This window comes from Trachurus japonicus, chromosome 13 (assembly GCF_045865225.1).
Source record: "Trachurus japonicus isolate A0001 chromosome 13, Traja_1.0".
Taxonomy (NCBI): domain Eukaryota; kingdom Metazoa; phylum Chordata; class Actinopteri; order Carangiformes; family Carangidae; genus Trachurus; species Trachurus japonicus.
This window is the reverse complement of record NC_140919.1, coordinates 35,750,909-35,769,446: the sequence shown is the minus strand read 5'-3', so window position 1 is coordinate 35,769,446 and position 18,538 is coordinate 35,750,909. Positions and strand designations below refer to the sequence as shown.

At 41.1% G+C, this 18,538-nt stretch overlaps 2 protein-coding genes and 2 non-coding genes across 8 annotated transcripts; 1 reads left to right on the top strand and 3 right to left on the bottom strand.

The window, feature by feature from the left end:
• Nucleotides 1–84: 84 nt before the first annotated feature.
• On the bottom strand, nt 85–4,777 carry thap12b (THAP domain containing 12b). The gene is made up of 5 exons (XM_085796252.1): nt 4,430–4,777; nt 3,460–3,580; nt 3,257–3,364; nt 3,095–3,131; nt 85–2,976 (listed from the first exon to the last, which is right to left on the bottom strand). Exons 1-5 carry the CDS (start codon nt 4,516–4,518, stop codon nt 1,040–1,042), a joined length of 2,292 nt encoding a protein of 763 aa, XP_085652378.1. The 5' UTR covers nt 4,519–4,777; the 3' UTR covers nt 85–1,039.
• An 810-nt stretch (nt 4,778–5,587) lies between these two features.
• On the top strand, nt 5,588–5,659 carry trnap-agg (transfer RNA proline (anticodon AGG)). Its single transcript has one exon. It is a non-coding gene; the product is annotated as a tRNA-Pro (tRNA).
• Nucleotides 5,660–5,939: 280 nt separating this feature from the next.
• Nucleotides 5,940–6,011, bottom strand: trnap-cgg (transfer RNA proline (anticodon CGG)). The gene has a single exon. It is a non-coding gene; the product is annotated as a tRNA-Pro (tRNA).
• A 250-nt stretch (nt 6,012–6,261) lies between these two features.
• Nucleotides 6,262–18,165, bottom strand: dyrk1ab (dual-specificity tyrosine-(Y)-phosphorylation regulated kinase 1A, b). 5 transcript variants are annotated; one of them, XM_085796261.1, is made up of 13 exons: nt 17,919–18,165; nt 17,339–17,417; nt 15,414–15,483; nt 13,526–13,722; nt 13,139–13,231; nt 12,819–13,007; nt 12,497–12,644; nt 12,091–12,377; nt 11,786–11,932; nt 11,248–11,388; nt 10,799–11,102; nt 10,340–10,464; nt 6,262–9,903 (listed from the first exon to the last, which is right to left on the bottom strand). In XM_085796261.1, exons 3-13 carry the CDS (start codon nt 15,421–15,423, stop codon nt 9,316–9,318), a joined length of 2,229 nt encoding a protein of 742 aa, XP_085652387.1. In that variant the 5' UTR covers nt 15,424–15,483; nt 17,339–17,417; nt 17,919–18,165; the 3' UTR covers nt 6,262–9,315. The 5 variants fall into 5 exon arrangements, with proteins under 5 accessions (XP_085652387.1, XP_085652390.1, XP_085652388.1 ...); XM_085796264.1 differs by lacking the exon at nt 15,414–15,483; XM_085796262.1 differs by lacking the exons at nt 17,339–17,417; nt 17,919–18,165 and adding an exon at nt 16,471–17,230.
• Between the last annotated feature and the right edge of the window lie 373 nt (nt 18,166–18,538).

The window sequence follows — 18,538 nt, the reverse complement described above, 5'->3', positions numbered from 1 at the left end:
TATAGATCGTTTTTTGATCACTTAGTTCCTAAGTTTACGTGCTGAAAAAATAAAAATAAAAAGTAACATCTGGCCACAAAGCTGACTCATGGTGTCCTCATTTTGTGTTCCAAAAAAAGATTTTATTAAACTAGGCTGAAACCAGACTATTAAAGTTCACGTTAAGGAATTTTGTGTGAGGCACTAAAAGCAAACAACATAATAATATACAGTTCATTTACCGCTACATCCAGAGTTATGTCGAATGTCTTGCATATTTTTTGTTGTTGCGTAGAGCACACATATTACTCCATTACACATCTCAATGCCAGTTTCAATCCGAATGTATCCTGTACAAAAGGTGTAATGTCATGAGCGAGCCTTTCTACTCTTCAAATATGTCACACAAGCAAAACAAGCTTTTTTTGTAAAACAAAAACACTTCCCAATAGCATTAATTCAAGACTGACGGTGCAACTGCTCCCTCTTGTGCTCTCTCTGCCTCACAGTCAGTGGAATGGAGTAACTACACTAGATCAATAGGCTACACAAGTTCATCGTGTGGTTTGAATTAAAAACAAACAGTAAAGAAGAGATGACTGTAAATGCAATATACTTTGAACAGATAAATCCCATCACAATTTAACAAATAAAAGCAATGAGGACAAAATGTAGGATACAAAATAGTTTCCTTAAGATCACAACATTACATTACAAAGACTCAAAATGTTCAATATTTACAGATGACGCCTTTGGCAGTTACTTACATTCCTGGATATTTAGGGGTGTTGCAATTTTCATGCTGAAGAGAGGATTTATTTCACAAATTTCTTCCTGCCAAATTTAAATGTAATTGTTTGCAATGCAAGGTTGTGTTGAGATGCAATACAAACATTACATCACATTAGCTCTTCACAACTACATAAAAATTATTAACACAAATATCAAGCTGTAAATGCATCAAAACATAAATGAGCAACCAATGGAGAATGGATTCATGGCTGACAGCATCTGTTTCATTGTTGTTGTTTTTTTTGTGTCCAAGACCAGCTGTTTCATATCATTTCGTCACAACATCTTCCTCAGCTGTCTCCACAGTCGAGGCCTCCTCAGCCGTTTCCTCAGCCGTGGCCTCAGCTTCAGGGTCATCCTCTGTGTAAAGTCTGCAATATTTGTCTACCATTACATCCAAGTCACGTTTGACATGAGTATTAACGCTGAGCATTGCAAGACTTTTGTTCCACTGCTTAGCAGGCATGCTTGCGAGATGAGCCTGCAGCTGCTCACTTGCCATGTCACTTTTGTTGTCTTCCAGTTTCAGCACAGGTAAGGTGGAAAGCACCTTGAGGAAGGAGTTCACATTGGGGAAGAACTTGACATCTGGAAGCTGCAAGGTTTCATGGATGGTTGTGGGCAAGCGCACTTCTTTGCCCCTGTGCTTCCACTTGATTCTCCAGCAGTGAAGCTCTGCAGGGAGTGTGTCCGGGTTGGGGAGGTCGTTGCGATAAACTTCTGCATAGTTCTCCTCTGTGGTGTTGAACTTCATTTGGCCCATGACAGCCGGGACCAGTGAGAGACACTTAAGAGCTTTGAGGTTGTTCTCAGAGAACATGTCCTCCACCTCCTGCATGATGCCACGGATAATGGGGACAGTCACATACTCCTTAAAATATGACTCTGCTTGGATTTCACCCTCATTTGCTGCACGCTGTTTGCGCAGAAACAGCCTTGGGACCTTCTCAGGAATCTGCATTTCATTGGCAACACTCACGGCCTCCTCATACCAAAATTCATGGTAGACATCAATGTTATCATTGACCTCATTTAGCGAATGCAGGACAGCAGTTAGACTGTTGGCAGCAAAAAAGACATCAAGGGTCTCTCCTTGGAGATTCCTCCCAAAGGCTCTGGTGAATGTGAGAACGTTTTTTAAGATGACGATGGTGACAATGATCTCAAATTCGGCCAGAATTTCTGTGACTGAATATGCGTCTGCTGTGACAGCATCAGCAAACTTTCCATCAGCGTTGTCTAAGATGTTGTCCATGCACAGCAGAAGAGGTGGCACCAAGTCGAGCAGCACATCAAAGACATTGTGCTGCTCTGTCCATCCAGAGCCGGAGGCTAGTTTTACTGCAGCTCCCTTCTCTTCGTTTTTCTGATAGTGAGAGGAGATGGCTTTCTCAAGTTCATCCTGAGTGTGCGGGGTTCTAAAGAAAGCACCAATCCTCCTCAGAGTCTCCATGACAACCTGGACATTGGGAAAAGGCAGACTGTTAGCCAGGTGGATGTTTAGTGCCATGTGCGAGCAGGGCATCAGCAATGCCAGGGGATACTTCTCCATCAGTAATACTGCCACAGCTTTCATTTTGGTGGTGGAAGTCCCAGTGGCCTTGTGGGCCTGACCACGGCAGTCCTCCATGCTAAGCCCCCAACGGTCAGTCAGCTGGGCCTCCAGCCTCTCTACCAGCAAAGACTCGTCACCATCAAATAGAACAAAGTCCAAAAACTCCTCTCGAAGGACGTTCTGCTGATTCACAAAGCGTAGAAACAGAGGCAAGTGTTGCTCGTTGGAAAACTCCACAAGGTCACCTGTCACAAGGGAGAAGAAACGACTCTCTCTCACTTCCATCAGCATCTCCTCTCTCACTGTGTTCTCACAAATGTCCAGCAGCTGGTTCTGCTGGGTTGCAGAAAGGTATTCTGTGTTCACAGCTGTCATCTCAAACCGCTTATTCAGAGCTTCATCGCCAGCATTAATGCGGTAATCTAGGAGGGTCTGGAAGTTGTTGGACATGTCTTGAGCTTCACATGGTTTGTCAGCCATTAAAGGGATACTCTGTTTTCCTAACATGACCACAACCTCAAACAGGGATCTCAGGTATTCACGAAACTCTTTCTCCTCTGAGGACAGCTGAGGTTCATCCTCACTGGCGCCTGTGCCATCCTCAGTTGCTGAATCTTTTTTGGAAACAAGCTGTTCAATGGAAGATGCCACTAAACAGAGAGAAACAAGAAAGTAACAATGATCATTTGAGTCAATAAATGCAGCATAAAGTTAACATGCAAATATTTTTCATTCATGACAAAAAAAATACATTTGCTATTTACTTACATCTCCTTTCTTTGATCTTTCGTATGTCTTCTTCAGTCTGAAATGAAAAACTTATAGTTTAGCAACGATAATCATACGATACTTAGGCAAACATCACCACTATCTTCAAACGTTTAAGCAACCATGAAAGGCAAGCAAAGGGCAAATAAATATCTTTCTTACAAGTTCTTTAATCCGCTTGCGATGTCTGGTATGAGGATTTCTTAAATGGCTCGTCAGGTCAAATATGGTTGGAATGGCAGTATCCTTCAATACAGTCCTGTAGGGGCTCTGAAGAACAATAAACTTACATAAGCCATCTGCCATTTGGAGAGAAACGCATATTTATGAGTTGAGTAGATTAGGTAGGACCGTCAGATACTCACTGTTTTGCACACCATAGCTGGATCAAAGTGTTTGGCACATAATCTGTAGTGCTTGTTCAGCTGGTCTGATGTTTTCGCCTCTAGATCTGCTCTGCGGCAGTTCTCTACCCAGATTCGGCATCTAAAAAAATGGTAGCCCATTGAGAATGTAGTCAGGTCTGTGTAAACTGCTTGTGAACTTCTTTTGGATACATGGCAAGTTCATGCAAGACAATATTTAAAAATCAAACATGCAAAATACAATTTTTGAGAGCAGTATCTTAACAGACTAGATACGACAAACAGATATCAAAGAACTACTGCATAAACTATAAAGGATTTAAGAAATAACTCAAAAAAACATTTCTGTCTTTATGTTAAATTCTCAACAATGAAAGTAACTTTAATCTTTGCATAGTGCATATTACTGAGACATTGGCTGTAATCATTACATAGATCATGTAACATTCATTTGCATGTTGTAGCCTAATAGTAATAATTGTACATTTTCTTTTTCATAATAGGCTAATGCACATTTTCTTTTAACTTGCTTATTTAATTTAAGTGCTTAAAATACTTAAAGTATTTATTTATCTATGAAGCAGCACCAAGCTCACTTAACAACAGCGTTATTGATAATTCAGTGAAAGCAGATTGTTATGCGTTTGCTTTTTTGTCATATTATCTGGTTGTAAACTGAATGTTTGGGGATTTTGGACAGTTGGTCAAAGACAAACAACTAAATGTATCATCTTACTATCCCTGACCCTCTTATAGCTGGTAATTGTTTACTACAGCCCGGGAAATTAGGCTTAATATTATGCTCATAATGAAAATAAACCACTGTATATTACACCACTTTTAGTTGTATGCATTATTTGCTTCTCTGCCATTCTGTTGCAATTTTAACTGAGGAACTGCACATGTTAAAGCTGGTTTCACGAGTGCATAAGCAGGTCAACATGAGAACAACAATCTAGCATTGTCTTACCTCTCTGGGTCCCGTGGAAACCGAAAAAAAGCCAAATCTGACTGGGTGCTCTTCCGTGTACAGTTTGGGGCCGCGCAAAAATTCGGCATGCTTCAAGCTAGGTGGTTAGCTTAGCCAACTTAGCTGAGTATTATCACCTGCTGGCTTTGGCGCCTTCGTTTAGGAACCCATGTGGACGTATGTCGTTTCTAAAGCTGACAACTAACGTTTCTTATTAGCTGTATTCAGCGGCCTTCTCATGAACAATTAAAATACAGAGCTGACTAGATTCGCTACAGAAATAGACAACGGTTGAAGTTGGTGTACATCGGTTTTCAGAACGAAGTCCCGCCCACAAGACCTCTGATTGGACATAATTAAATCTTACACGTGACACCCTGGCTTCTCTCGACCAATCAGAGGACAACTAGCCATTTTCTTCTTTGTCTTTCATAAATACAGTGGCAATAGCTCTTCCGGATGTACTGCTGCCCCCATGGCTCCCCCGCTGGTAGAGCAACTAACACCGACCGGGGCAGTGTCACTCCCTGTCCACGAGAAGGAGTAATGCAACATGGAGTGAGTGATTTCGGACACAGCCGAGGGCTAGCTGGCTCAATAGTGGCTAGGTTAGGTAGCAAGCTACCTGAGTAGTGCGACGGCATTTACCCGTGGATGGATATTTAGATCCATACATTTACCGAGATTATAGTGATGGGCTGTTTACGCTTTTCGCACACGTTTTCTCACTAGATGTAGAACAAACAGGAAAACAAATAAACTATGTGTTATCATCACGTCGCCATGTCGAAGTTAAGTTCCTGCTCCACAGTTAGTGGAAAGGGAAGATTTCTCAACCAAACCACACCATATGGGCAAAGATAATAAAAAACAAACAACAAAAAACACTTAACTTAACCGAGACTCGCACTACCGAGACCACACAGGAAATGTCAAACGACGCAACAAAAACACAGTCTTATTTAGATTTGTGAAGCCTTGTTTTTATGAAAATAAAATAAGGCATTTTTTGATTCCTTCACCCACGGCACACCGGACCAGTAGCTACATAGCCTTCATATCAATTTGAGGACTTATTCTGACCTATTCCAAGAGCACGCAGACATGAGGAACATGGGACACAATGATTAGAGGAATTGTGCACCGAGTGTCATACATGGCTCGTTGGTCTAGGGGTATGATTCTCGCTTAGGGTGCGAGAGGTCCCGGGTTCAAATCCCGGACGAGCCCTTCTTTTGCACACTTTTTTTTCATTGCGATTAAATAGTCGTGTGGGTTATACAAAGGCAAGTATCACGGGGCCTGTTTGATCTGTGGCCTGAGGGTTGGGCAAGGACGAAAGGAACGAATATAATCTGCTATCCAAGATCAGCATCCCAAAGCCTCGGTAAAATATATATATATTTCCCTAGTTACCTGTGAGTTTACACGATTCACGTGCGTACATATTGGTGACCATCAGTGACGTTCCGTATTTGCATTTTACATTTATTGTATAAAAAATTCCGCTGGGCTCGTCCGGGATTTGAACCCGGGACCTCTCGCACCCGAAGCGAGAATCATACCCCTAGACCAACGAGCCGGGGCAGAAAGCGTAAGCCTCGCACTTTTTATAAATTTCCGCCATGACGTACGGTGACTCATTTTGATGTACAATTTTCTTTCGTAAGCGTGTACGGTATGTAATTTGCGCATGTTAGCGGTAGTAAACACACTGCGCGATGATGTATGGATTGTGCATGATTATGTTATTGGGGGTAGAGAGACAACACTTATTATAAAGTAACTAAAGTAGGTGGAGTTGGAAGTGAACAATAAAGACACACAGAGCATTTCAATTAACTTCTTTTTATATATCATACATAAGACTGTCTTAATATAATACAAAGGGCATTGTCATAAACACAGCAAAGTCTTGACTAGATCTTACAATCTGTGGATACATGGACTTATCCTTTCCCCCATGCTGTTCAATTCTATAGTGCATGTTGCATGTACAAAAAAAGTGAAAAAATGTGGAACCAAAAATGAAAAGGATAAATCCAAATTAAATAAGAGGATTTCAACTTCTGTTGGGTGTTCAGATATGTCAACAAGTATACGTGTTTGTGTATAACCCACAAACTGAACAGGCTTATGAAAGATGGAACCTTTTTTCAACCATGTGCTTCTCATATAACCAAAAAGTAAGGTTTGTGATGTACATGCACTTACAATATACCCTGTGAAAATTATTAAGGTTTGAAGATCTAGCTTTCCCTGTTTGATTCAAACCCTACCTCATAGTGTTGTCCTGATGTAGTCAAGTACCTTTGCCAAAAGGCAAGGTTTTGCCACTAAGAAAACAGGAGTTCCTGCCCACTGAATGGTCACCAAATTGACAAACATAATCAACATACCAGCAGGAGCAAGGTAGTGAGTTCTATACTTCCTTTATTAAAAAAATATAAATATATACATAAATTCTATTTCAACTATTAAAAAGGGGCTGCATTTCATGACAACTGCTCTAAATAAGAGGTCAATCAGCATGATCTGAAATAGGCGCACACTTACGAGTCACTGCAGTCAATTTTTTTTCTTTTTCAGTCTTTATTTTTGGAATGTTTAGTACCAGTATGAGTGCCAGTCATAAAACCACTGGCAATTTCTAAATGTCTCAAATTCTGTGGGGTATGAAAAATGATTGCAAATTTGCAATTAACCTTGACATCCAGATAAAACCCCAATCTCAATATAGGTAGCTTTACATTTGTGTTTGTGGAAATACCAAGCATGATTTCTTATGATGGTTTCTCCTTTAAAATGACAACAGTATCACCTGTGGCCTGCCCTTAATTTAAAAGGTGGCTGTGGGCAGGTTTGTCTGTCTAATTTCAAAGCTGGTAAAATGAGCAACAGAAGAAAGAAAGCACTTCAAACTCCCTGATATAAAAAAAAAAATCTGGTTATTGACTGTAATGTTTTGAGGACATGCATGTCTGCCTAGGCAAAGCATGTGATTGTGGGCTGATGGGACACCCCTTCCCTTTGAATAGGACAACAATCATGGGGATCTGCCCTACCAAATCAGAACAATACCATTCAACACAAACCGATTTACCACAATTATCCTTAACCTGCCAAGACAATGACATTAAGTCTTGTTTCATGGCAGAAACTAGCCAAGTTGACCAAATGATGTATGAAAGGCAGCAAAACCCTTTGAAATAGTATGATGGGGCAAAAGAAAAACGACGACACAGAAATAGAACGCATTAGTCTCCTTTTTTTTTTTTTAAACCATCAGCTTCTAACTTGCTACTCCGGAGCCTGCAGAGTAACTACCAAATTCTCTAACATACCAAAGTTTTAAAAGACTCCCAAAATAATCTACCAATTAATATGGAAACAGTTTTGGTAAAACGTTGCAAACAAATCTGGCCAGAATACACAATAGCCAACGGTCTCGACAACGGTCTCCAGTTTTGCTAAAGTAAAATATTGCAGCTGTTTGTATTGACGTTAAAATAAGATCTTGATAAACTTTGCGTCAAAGTGGTGAACTGCTACATTATTGGTTACAGACACCTATATGCTATAAAACAACTGCTTTGGTATAAAAACATATCCAAAGGGAAAATAAATTCTTGTAAAATTCACAGCATAATTTGAGGAGAAAAAAGGCAGTCACTTAACTCATTTTTTTCTTCAGTTTCCATGTTTTGGATGGAGAGACTTGTGCAGGTGGTTCTGATGAGGAACTACATGCAAAAGGGAAAAATAACGAAACATAAAGGGGTAGACTCTGGAATAGATAGTTCTTTCCACTGCAAAATCCTTAACCAGTGAATAAGATTTTCAAGGAAGTAATGTTTAGGAGGTTGTTGTGTACAATAAGACCCTGTTATGTGGGGCCCTGCTGAAGAAGTAATCTTTGTCGAGAAAGGCCTCAAATTACCATTCTTATTTACCTTTTCTAAGTTGTTTTAATTTCCTTAAAGAATTAAGGGCTGTCTAGAGAGAAAAATAGAGAAAAGCCATCTTAATTCAAATGATAATGTCCAGCTCCATCCCATTCCAAGTCCATGAGTCATAAGGCCAAAGGGTTATCTAGAACCAGCCACTGACTGCCTTCCTTTCACTGGGCTGGATCCTTTCATCTCCCGTGCCCATCGCTGCTCTCGTCTGTGCCGGGCCCGGTTGCAGCTTGCAGGACAACGGGGCCTCTAGGCCTGAGGGGTGGTGCTTCCCTCTCCTTTGACCCGGTTGGTGCAAGTATCCACCTGCGGGGTCTCCTCTCCACCCGGCCAGCACACGCTTTAGGGACTCCACTGCTATGTGCTCCCCTTTAACAGAGTTACACAATACCGACCAACAACAAGAAATATCACCGCAAACACTTCCCCTCATTGTCAAGCTACAGGATTTACAAGCAGCTTTTATGTGAAATTTCACTTAAAAAGGGCAAAATAATTAAGAACCAGTGGAACAGTAATGTCAGGCAGTCCACGTTTTGAACTGAAAGAGGACGCCAAGCATTTCATCACCAACAGCTACCTGCAAAACAGCTTCAAACTTCGCTCTGAAATGCTCCTTAGAAGATTTTGCCACATAATACCATATGGTGATTACTTGGTGGTTACATGAAACTGGTGAAATGGTAAGATGGATGTCTCAATCTCACTATGGTTATTCCGCAGTATTATTTTGTGCCTAATGATTGCAAAACAAAAACTGATGAAAATTACATATATACTTTTTAACAAAGGTTTTTCTCTGTAGTAGCGGTTCAGTGATATCTCCCTTCTGACGTGAGCAGCTTTTGTTCTCAACACACCTTGTAGTAAAAAACACCACCTTAAAAATGACGCACAGGGGGAACACACAGCCAAATGTCAGTGCAGTCACGAGCTGGCCATTGAACTCTGCTGCACACACACTCCAGTCATTGGAGATTCCTCCCGGTCCATGCCCTGCCTCATGCCCAGGTGGCCTTCCGCTAGGTAGTGGGCAGGCCCCGTGTTCGTGCCCATGGAGAATGCAGGGTGCGCTGCCATGCCAGTCTCCTGCCGTGGGTTCGAGAAGGCACCTAGCCCCATGCTCAGCCCACCATTCTGACCAAAGTCAAGGGCTCCGGCGGGCAAATGGCGGAGCTGGTAGGCCTGGTTGCCATGGTTCCCTGTGGAAGAGGACGATGTAGAGGAAGAGGAGGCAGAGGAAGACAGGGAGGTCATGGACAGATGGCCATGAACCACCTCCATGGAGTCCTGTGTCGAGGAGCTGTGTGTCGGGGAGGTGTAGTGGCGTGGGCGTGGCCGTGTAGCCATCATCTGCCCGTGGTGGTGATGAGTGTGTGAGTGGGGATGCAGGGCCTTGGGGTGCTGAGGGGGAACATGGAAGGTGGTCTCCTGGACTGGGTGTGTCTCTCCAGTGACGGACTCTGGTCCAACGCCACCTCCCCACACCAGCGGTGGTGGGTAAGGCTGTCTTGCCTGTCAATGTCAACCAGATAACAGGGGTGAGTTGGAGAAGACAGCTGCACATGTTTCATAGTTTTAAAAGGTAGTACTGCATAAAAGTTGTGGTCTGATACTATGCAAGTATACTATTGTTGACAAGTTGCGAGCATGACCTCTTTGTCAGTGTTTCTTGCCAAATCTTTTTAGTTTCAGATTTTGTTTTTGTTATTCTTAGAATCATCAGACTATTAACAACACTGAAACAATAAACATTAACAAATATTATACTTTTTTATTGATTTGTCTATTACTTAAATTCATAATACTAAAGATTGATCTACCTATGGTTCAAACTGTTATAGTAGGGGAAGTCACTATGCATCTACAAAATCAGGAAAATGTGCAAAGATCACAGTAGCCCCACTCAGTATCAGATCACATTTCAGAACCCTCCAGGTATCTTACTGACCTGCGGGCAGAGGCTGTCACCATCGATGGCAGGCATAGCCGTGCCGAAGTGTCCTCCACTGTGCAAGTGGTGATGGGTAGGGTCTGATCTCGCTCTGCCACTGGTACTTGTCCCAGATGATCCTCCTAATGGTTAAACAAAGTGTCACGACTGCACTCTCAACATCACATACAATCTCAAATGATCCAATAGGATCTGCCATGGTTTGTCACAACATGTTACAATTGTCTTAAAGTTATTGATTTTAATAGTTGTACTGTTCGGAATAATTTGCTATAGTTCACTGCATCGATGACAAGTCTCAGAGTCAAATCCCTTTACTAAACAGATAATTTTACAGATGTGAGATAATTCATTTTACATGTCATCACAGAACACAACAACTGACAAATCAATGTCTATCAGTGCTCTGAAGGAAGGACAACGAAGAGCTGCCCATGGTTTTCAGATGAGAGTCACCTGAACTAGAGGAGGTACTGGAGGTGGTTCCTGAAGACTGGGACTGTTCTAATGCGGGGCTCGTAGACACGCTGCTGCTTGTATTGGTCCCCTCGTCCGCAGTCTTCTTGAAGAAGCTGTGCTGCAGGGCATAGTAGGGCTGGATGCGGCTCTTAGGATCATAGTCCAACATCCGGAGGATCAGGTCCTTGAACTTCAAGTAGTCAGCAACAGCATGGCCAGACTCCCCCGCCCGCCGGCCACCTGGACCCCCTGTCTCCACACCCAGGATGGAGTGGAGCTTCCGTGAGGCTGGAGGCTTATACTGTTGAAGGCAGAATACACAAAGATTAAGAGATTTACTTCCCCATGACTTTTGCATTTGATCACACAACCTACTGCGGTTTTAAGAATATCCCCACAGCACAAGTTTTGATCAAAGGCTAAGTTAAGAAAACAACAGAGCTTACCCTTTTGCCATCTTTGGTCTTCTTAACACTCCATGTACCATCCGAAAGCTTCTCAAAGAACTTCCTGGCTTTTGGGGCTAGGTCCATTATGTGATTAGGCGGGATACCAAGAACCTCGACTATTTTGTTCATCTGGTCCACCTGTGGAAAATATCATTAATCAAGTTACTTCCTCTTGTTGGTAGAGAAAAGTGTCAGACAGGACATGAGTACTCGAATTTACATTGTATATCTGCAACAAAAGTTTCACTAAATACATTTCGATACAGAGTTTGTTAGATCAAATATCCTAAAATGTTTTCCTAAGATGCTGTAACTGTAACTAAAAGATTTAGGCTCAGGTAAATGGCTACAATCATATAAGACAACAATTCCAATGCTTAACAACTGACAGTAGTGTCATCTATTCCATTTCCCTGTCTTTGAGGTCTATACGATATTATTTGTAGGGTGAGGTGAAAAACTGTTACTTGTTGACATTCTCACATTCAAAGCTCGACACAGAACAATTTGGGATAGTTTTTCCAGTTCCTTATACCTCATTTGCTCCACTGAAGAGAGGCTCTCCAGTGTGCATCTCTACCAAGATGCAACCCAAGGACCACATGTCGATGGCCAGGTCATAGGGCATTCCCAACAGCACCTCCGGGGAACGGTAGAAGCGACTCTGGATATATTGGTATATCTACAAAAAAGAAAGCAATGATACTCAGCATTTGCTTGAAAACTCTGAATTACCTCTTAATTGCACCTAAGATTAAGAACCAACAACGATCACACACACATTTCCACAACATACTTGTATACATTTTACTGCTGATAAGAAAAACTGCAGCTAGATACCCTTTGTCCCAGTTGGCATGAACTGCCAAAGTCCACTATTTTGATGGCACTCCTCTTGGGGTTGCAGAGGAGAATGTTCTCAGGCTTCAGGTCACAGTGGATGATGCTGAGCTCAGGCGTGGCCAGGAAGAGCAGCGCCGTGCATAGCTGCTGGGCGAACTTCCGGGTGAGGTTGAGTGAGACGCCACGGAAGTTGGTATTTCGGAGCAGGTCATACAAGTTATATGAAAGCATCTCAAACACTAGGCAGAGGTGGTTCCGAAACATGAAGTGACGCTTTAGGTGAACTGCAAGAAAAAAAGAAAAAAAAAAAGAAACCTGTGTTAATACAGGAAAATAGGATACAGGAGAAGCTCTGTTATTTCTTCAGTATATTTTGTCAAATCAAATTTCAAAAGTAGGTTACCGATGTAGTATTTCATCTCAGTATCGTGTTTGTTCATCAGCTCTAGGAGGCGCACTTCAATCTGGGCTTGATTGAGGAAAGCTTTCTTGTTCTTGATGATCTTAATGGCAACCCATTCCTGCTCTGCACGGTCATATGCTTTCACAACCTAAAAGAGTGAATTAAAAGATACCAAGGACAGCAATTTTACAATTGTGACTATACATATCACTTCGAATTTTGGCTATATATCAAAAAGTCTATGTATGAATCATCAAGTATCTCAAGGTGATTAGTACAGAGAAAAAAGGTGTATGTTTGCATGTCATTTATAAATAAGCACCTGTCCAAATGATCCCTTTCCTATCAAGGAATCAATTTCATAGCGGTCCATCCACTTCTCCCCATTCTTGACGATGTAGTCATAGTTATCATCGTCATAGCCATCATTAAAGACTTTCCTCTCTTTTTTGTGACTAGAGTCTTCACCCTGACCCTGTTGGTGCCGTCGCTTCTTTTTTGCATAATACACCTGTAAATTCACAAAAAAATGCAAATGATCACATACTTAATATAGGCCTTACATTTTTTTTACACTCAAGTTCAAGTGTTATCCTTACAAAAACAGATGATACAGATAGATATACTCAAAACAAAGCTAACCTCATTGATGTGTTTGTAGGTTTTGATAAGGTCAATGGAGAGCTTCCTCAGGGGAGCTGAAGTTGGGTCACGAAAGCACTGGGGCATGTGCCTCTGAAGTATCAGAAGGAAGAATCACAACAGATTATAAATAAACATTATGCACAGTACATATCATTGCTAAATCTCCAAGATCATTAATTACATTTACTACAGTAGATATTTGCCTTTTTTTGATATTAAATGGTTAGACGGAAAAGAACATTTGATAAGGAGCTACTCTGCCTTGTGCTAGAAGCTAAAAAGGAAAGTAGACTCTCAAATCACATTATGTTTTGCCATTCTTCTTATAGTGCATATTAGGATTAAAAGAAATCCAAGAGCTGGGGTAGGGTAGGGGTAGTGTACCTGATTGGCAGTGAGCTGTGGTGTCTGGTCGCTGTACGGTAAGACCGTAACAGATTGGTCAGTGCTTGGCTGGTGGCGGTCACTGTACTGCTGGTGCGTATGGGGCATTGGAGCAGCCATCTGAAGACCAGCAGTGTGTAAAGAAAAAGAGGGCGCAAGCCGGACGGACGAAGGTTTGCATGCTGAAGTCTCTCCTCCTGGAAGAAATTAGCACTACTATGAGTTGCATATTAACTTAATTCAACATTATATTAAACAAAACACGTTTGGGAGGAAAAAGGGTAATGATCCTGACCAAAACTGTATAGTACAGCTGTATTCTCTCTTCTACATAAGAGATTTTTAGCCCCAAAATAAAACAGATATAGAAATTTGCTGCTTATTGTACAGATGTAACACAAATAGGGCATTGCTTGCTCCTTAATCTAACAAATGAGAATTTCCTGAACACAAAACTGTCTTAGTTGGTCTTGTGAAATGAAAAATATATGCAAAATGATGTATTTATAATATATACATACATACATGTGCAAATGATCAAGCTCACTCTTGAAGAGAAAAAATTACCAGAGTATGTTGAGAACAATAGCAGGGATTAATTCATGTTAAGAGAAATGCCAGGTTAACACATTGTGTCTTTTGTTAAATCTGTTAAGTCATAAAAATGCATCAAAGAATAACCACAAAATAATATATAGTGGTAACATATCAACCTTTGTGAAGAAAAAGCAGCAAAAAGGCAGGTTTAACAGTGAAAAGGGATGAAAATACAGCATCTCCACACTGTACAGTGAATCATCCTTCATTTTAAGCCAGAAGGAATCAAAAAATTATTAAATAGCATGTTCAGCTATCAGCATCTCTCACCAGACAACACAATTCACCAGTGCTACACAGTAACCACTATTCAGAATCCCAGCAACAGCACCTAATTAGCATAGCCTATCACCACAGAGATACAGCGTGATTTGGCAAGCCCATCAATGCACAGACCAATCACAACGCAGTATGCAAATAGCCTACTTTTGTTGCCAGGGCAGAGCTGCTCCCATTTTCCAATGAGAAAACAAGAAATAAACAAGAAATAAAATTGAACTTTGGCACACTTAGACGCTGCTTTCAACACAAGAGCCTGACAGCAAAATAGCTGCACAGCCCAAAACCTGCACTCCATCTGAGAGCGTTAGAAAGCTGACCCAGCTTTGCAAAAGGAAAAAATACACATCCACTGCCAGAAATAAGAGAAACTGTAAGATGATGGAGCACAAGCAAAGGCTGTTTTTTGATATACTAAATGTTTCATTATATTGCATTCAACATATATATATATACAGTATATATACACATAGTATATACATATTATTATTATATGCTCTTCTTCCTTCTTAAATATATTTACTTTATACATTTTATATATATGTGTGTGTATATAATATAACCTTGTGGTGCAAGGATAGATCAGCTATACAGTATAACTAATTTAGCTAAATATTATAAGTCTAAATTCTTGAATTTATCTAAATATTTGTTAATACATATATTAAATTTAAAGCACCAAAGTGATAAGACTGATAAGTCATGGTAAGTAATGTGCCCAATTTACTGCTTGTTCAGCCATAGACCTGAAAACTATCAAACCAATCTGAATCACTTAGCTCAGTGAAATAATAATAAAAAAAGTTTATGCTGAATTAATGGGTATATTAAATACTGTCTTGAGTAATATTAATCATGATAAAACATTGTTTACTTTTTATCCCTCTTGAGATGGCTTAACATTTCTGGGTTTGGATGTTAAATTCAAAACAGTGAAATATCTGAATGTGAAGAAGATATTAAGTGCACCACTTCCCACCAAAGGGTTAAGGCTTAATATATAGCAGCTAACCTGGATGCATCGTCTCCTGTAAAATTTCATATCATCCTGGGAGGAGAGTCCAGCAGCAAACCACAACCGACTACAAAGAATAAAAACAGATCATTATCATTGTGCATCTTTGGTGGGATTTAACTTCATAGTGATTAAACTTAAGTTCAGAAGAAGGGATAGGGAACCCCTAAAGAAGAGGGGGCACCCCAAAACTTTAAAAAGTGCACTTGGGGTGTATGAACTCTTAAAGAATTAAAATAAAGCTGAAATTCAAAAAAAGGTAAGCTGCTTGTGGATCAATAGTTTATTAAGTATTTAATGCCCTGGCAACAAAATTATCAAAAAGCAATTGATCTGAAGCTGACTGTTGTGAAAAAATATTTGACTGAGAGGCACAGACTACAAAACACTTCATAAAACAAATTAGGATTAGTATTGTTGTGATCTTAATGGCACTGGATCTCCTCTCAGCATGTCCATAATTAATATATACATTTAAATTATAGTGTTTGACCTGAAATAGACTTATTTAAATAGGTAGCTAAACTGGCCTAAATGAAATTATTGCACAAGGTTATGCAAATTGACAAAGAACTAAAAAATAAAAAGTTAAGTTGGAGCCCGTATTACTAATACATTACAGGGCATCAGACTAACATGACTATACGGTGAATTTGACATTTTAAAAATCCCTAACCCTACCGGGGGAAAAAATCAAGCTGTATTTGACCACAAAGCCATTTTGCAAGCGCACTTGTAGCTCTTTACTCTGCCCTAAACGTTTGATTATTCTTCATTTTCAGTACTGACATATGAACAGTTCCTTTCCTGGCTCTACTCATCACGGCATCAACGGGCCTATTTAGGTGTAAATATAACGACAGCTAGCTTGCTATTAGTAGCCGTATCATTTCATAGGTGATGGCTAAAGACCTCTGGAACAAGCCAGTGTGTCATCTTCTCACGCCCAACTGATTAGATCCATCCCAGGGCTGAATCAAACGTAGCCCATCCAAAACAATTAAAAGCCTAACGTCCGTGGTTAAAGACGGAGCCCGAGTATCTCTGTACTTACAGATGATGGGGTAGATCTCGTCATGGTTGGATTTTAGAAAGCATATTCAGTGTTAATTCGCGTCCTCTCCTGTTACATATCGTTCGTGTAAGCCTCCCAATTCCTCGTATAAATGACAATCGCATTCAGACTGGCGTTACCGTTAGCAGTCTAACGTTAACTAGCTAACGTCGTTAACGTTACCCTGAAAACTGCGGGACAAGCGAGCATATCTCTCACCAATCCAACGTTAACGTTAGCTAGTGACGCTGTGCTCAGCAGCCAGCGGGTTGTGGGGCCCATTCAGCTGGTTCGTCAACAAGTCAACGTTAACCATTAGCCAGGTTAGCAGAATTAGCTACTAGGCGTTAGCCAGGTTAGCTGGATGAGCTTCCGTACTGTATAACTCTGAAATTCAACCCGCACCACTGATATTAATACAGGCAGACATTATACTGACAGTGACTCAAACGGGGCTGTGGGCTAACACGGTAACATCTGCTTCAGTCGTACAATGACAGTGTCTAAATTGCAGAGTTAACGTTAGCTGTAACGTTAACGCCGTGCCAGCATGACTCTCCGTCAAAGCCCACAATCCGCTGCATCCTCTAGTCCACGGCCAGCTGGAGAGATGTTCCCGTCTAACATTAAAATTAGTCCGTTGACCTACTGACTGGAAGCAAATGTTAACACTGGTTTCAACGGAGTCGGCACCGCCACAAAATGTTAGCTAGCCGCCATACCATAAGCTACCGTTCTCAACTTCACTGTCGCGTCCATCATTGTTAACCATTCTCGTTAGATATAATATACATCTGCGGGAGCATTGACGTGAAACGCTCACCTAACAAAAGGCCAGCATCAAAGATAACAGTTTGCAGTTGCTCACCTCTGATGGCACGATCTTCATTTAAAGTCCAATAACCTGTTTGATGAGGAAACTTATCCAGCTTGAGCTTCTCCCCTCCCTGCACGGTTAGCGAGTAATGTTAACGTTAAATCCAATCCCCCGTCCTCTGACCGGCAAACTCTAAAATAATTCGCCAGCCAGATTCAGTACGCTTCTCATATTCCAAGCTCTGGTGAACAACATCGGCGATCGAAGCAACTTTGACTAACGTTAGTATCAGCTGATGGCTAGCACCATGCTAACGTTAACTAGCACGCATAACTTACTAGCTAACCTGAGCTAGTTGACAAAATGAACGCAGCTAACATTAGCTACCTGCCCTGGCTAGCTGTAGCTTCTCAGGTTAGCCTCAAGCTAACGATTCTAGCTGCCGCTAAATAAACGTTATGCCAAAATCTAATTTGACGTGGTCTTTGCGAATCCAACGTCGGCCACTTCGATAAATACGACAATACGGATGAATCCAGAGTATTTTAAACATGAAGCAGAAACCGTGTCCTCTGATAATTTTGGTTAGGAATTTTGTGTCAATTTTCACAAAATGGCGCGCGGTCCAAACCTGCGCAGTGAACCGGCCCGGTGGACCAGAGACACGGACAACTGAGTTAGTGCGGCGCCGCCTAATTATTTCAACTATGTTAAAACGTCGGCCTCTTGATCTTCTTAATCCGATCCACTAGACGCATTTCGATATCCAAAAACGTCAAATGTATATCCACTGACAGCATTATTCCGGCGGGAAGGGAGAACATTTGAAAAGACTGAGCTGGGGAAAAAAAACCCTCCTGACAAAATGGCGATGCTCTAGCTTGTTGCCATGGCAACTGTCAATCAAAAAATAAAGTGCCCGGATGTACAATGACGAATAAAATCTAACTGGCCAGAGTTACAGGACAACGCACAGCTCCAGCGGTGTCTCTGCCTTCTGTCTGTCTTTTTAACCCTGTTTGGCCTGTTGCTTGCAGCAGACAGAGATGCATATCGTCAGATTACGTTCATTTTTATGTTAAACTAGTGAGGAGGTCTGTACTTCCTTTCTGTCTGCATTGGCCAGGGGTGGAATAAGTAGCTATACAGTGCACTACTGAAATTACTGTAATAGCTATGGCACACATTTTTTAACATCAAACAATCTCAATCTAATCAAAAAATATATTCAACTCCATTCAATAAAGATTT

Excerpts from the sequence above, each read along its gene's own strand:
- thap12b (XM_085796252.1), bottom strand. The coding sequence starts at position 4,518 with ATGCCGAATTTTTGCGCGGCCCCAAACTGTACACGGAAGAGCACCCAG. Across the intron at positions 3,132-3,256 it reads GCAAGCGGATTAAAGAACTT|ACTGAAGAAGACATACGAAA; the intron begins GTAAGAAAGATA and ends TTTTCATTTCAG. Across the intron at positions 2,977-3,094 it reads AAAGATCAAAGAAAGGAGAT|TGGCATCTTCCATTGAACAG; the intron begins GTAAGTAAATAG and ends CTCTCTGTTTAG.
- dyrk1ab (XM_085796261.1), bottom strand. Across the intron at positions 11,933-12,090 it reads CATGCCAACTGGGACAAAGG|ATATACCAATATATCCAGAG; the intron begins GTATCTAGCTGC and ends TCTTTTTTGTAG. Across the intron at positions 11,103-11,247 it reads AGACCAAAGATGGCAAAAGG|TATAAGCCTCCAGCCTCACG; the intron begins GTAAGCTCTGTT and ends TGCCTTCAACAG.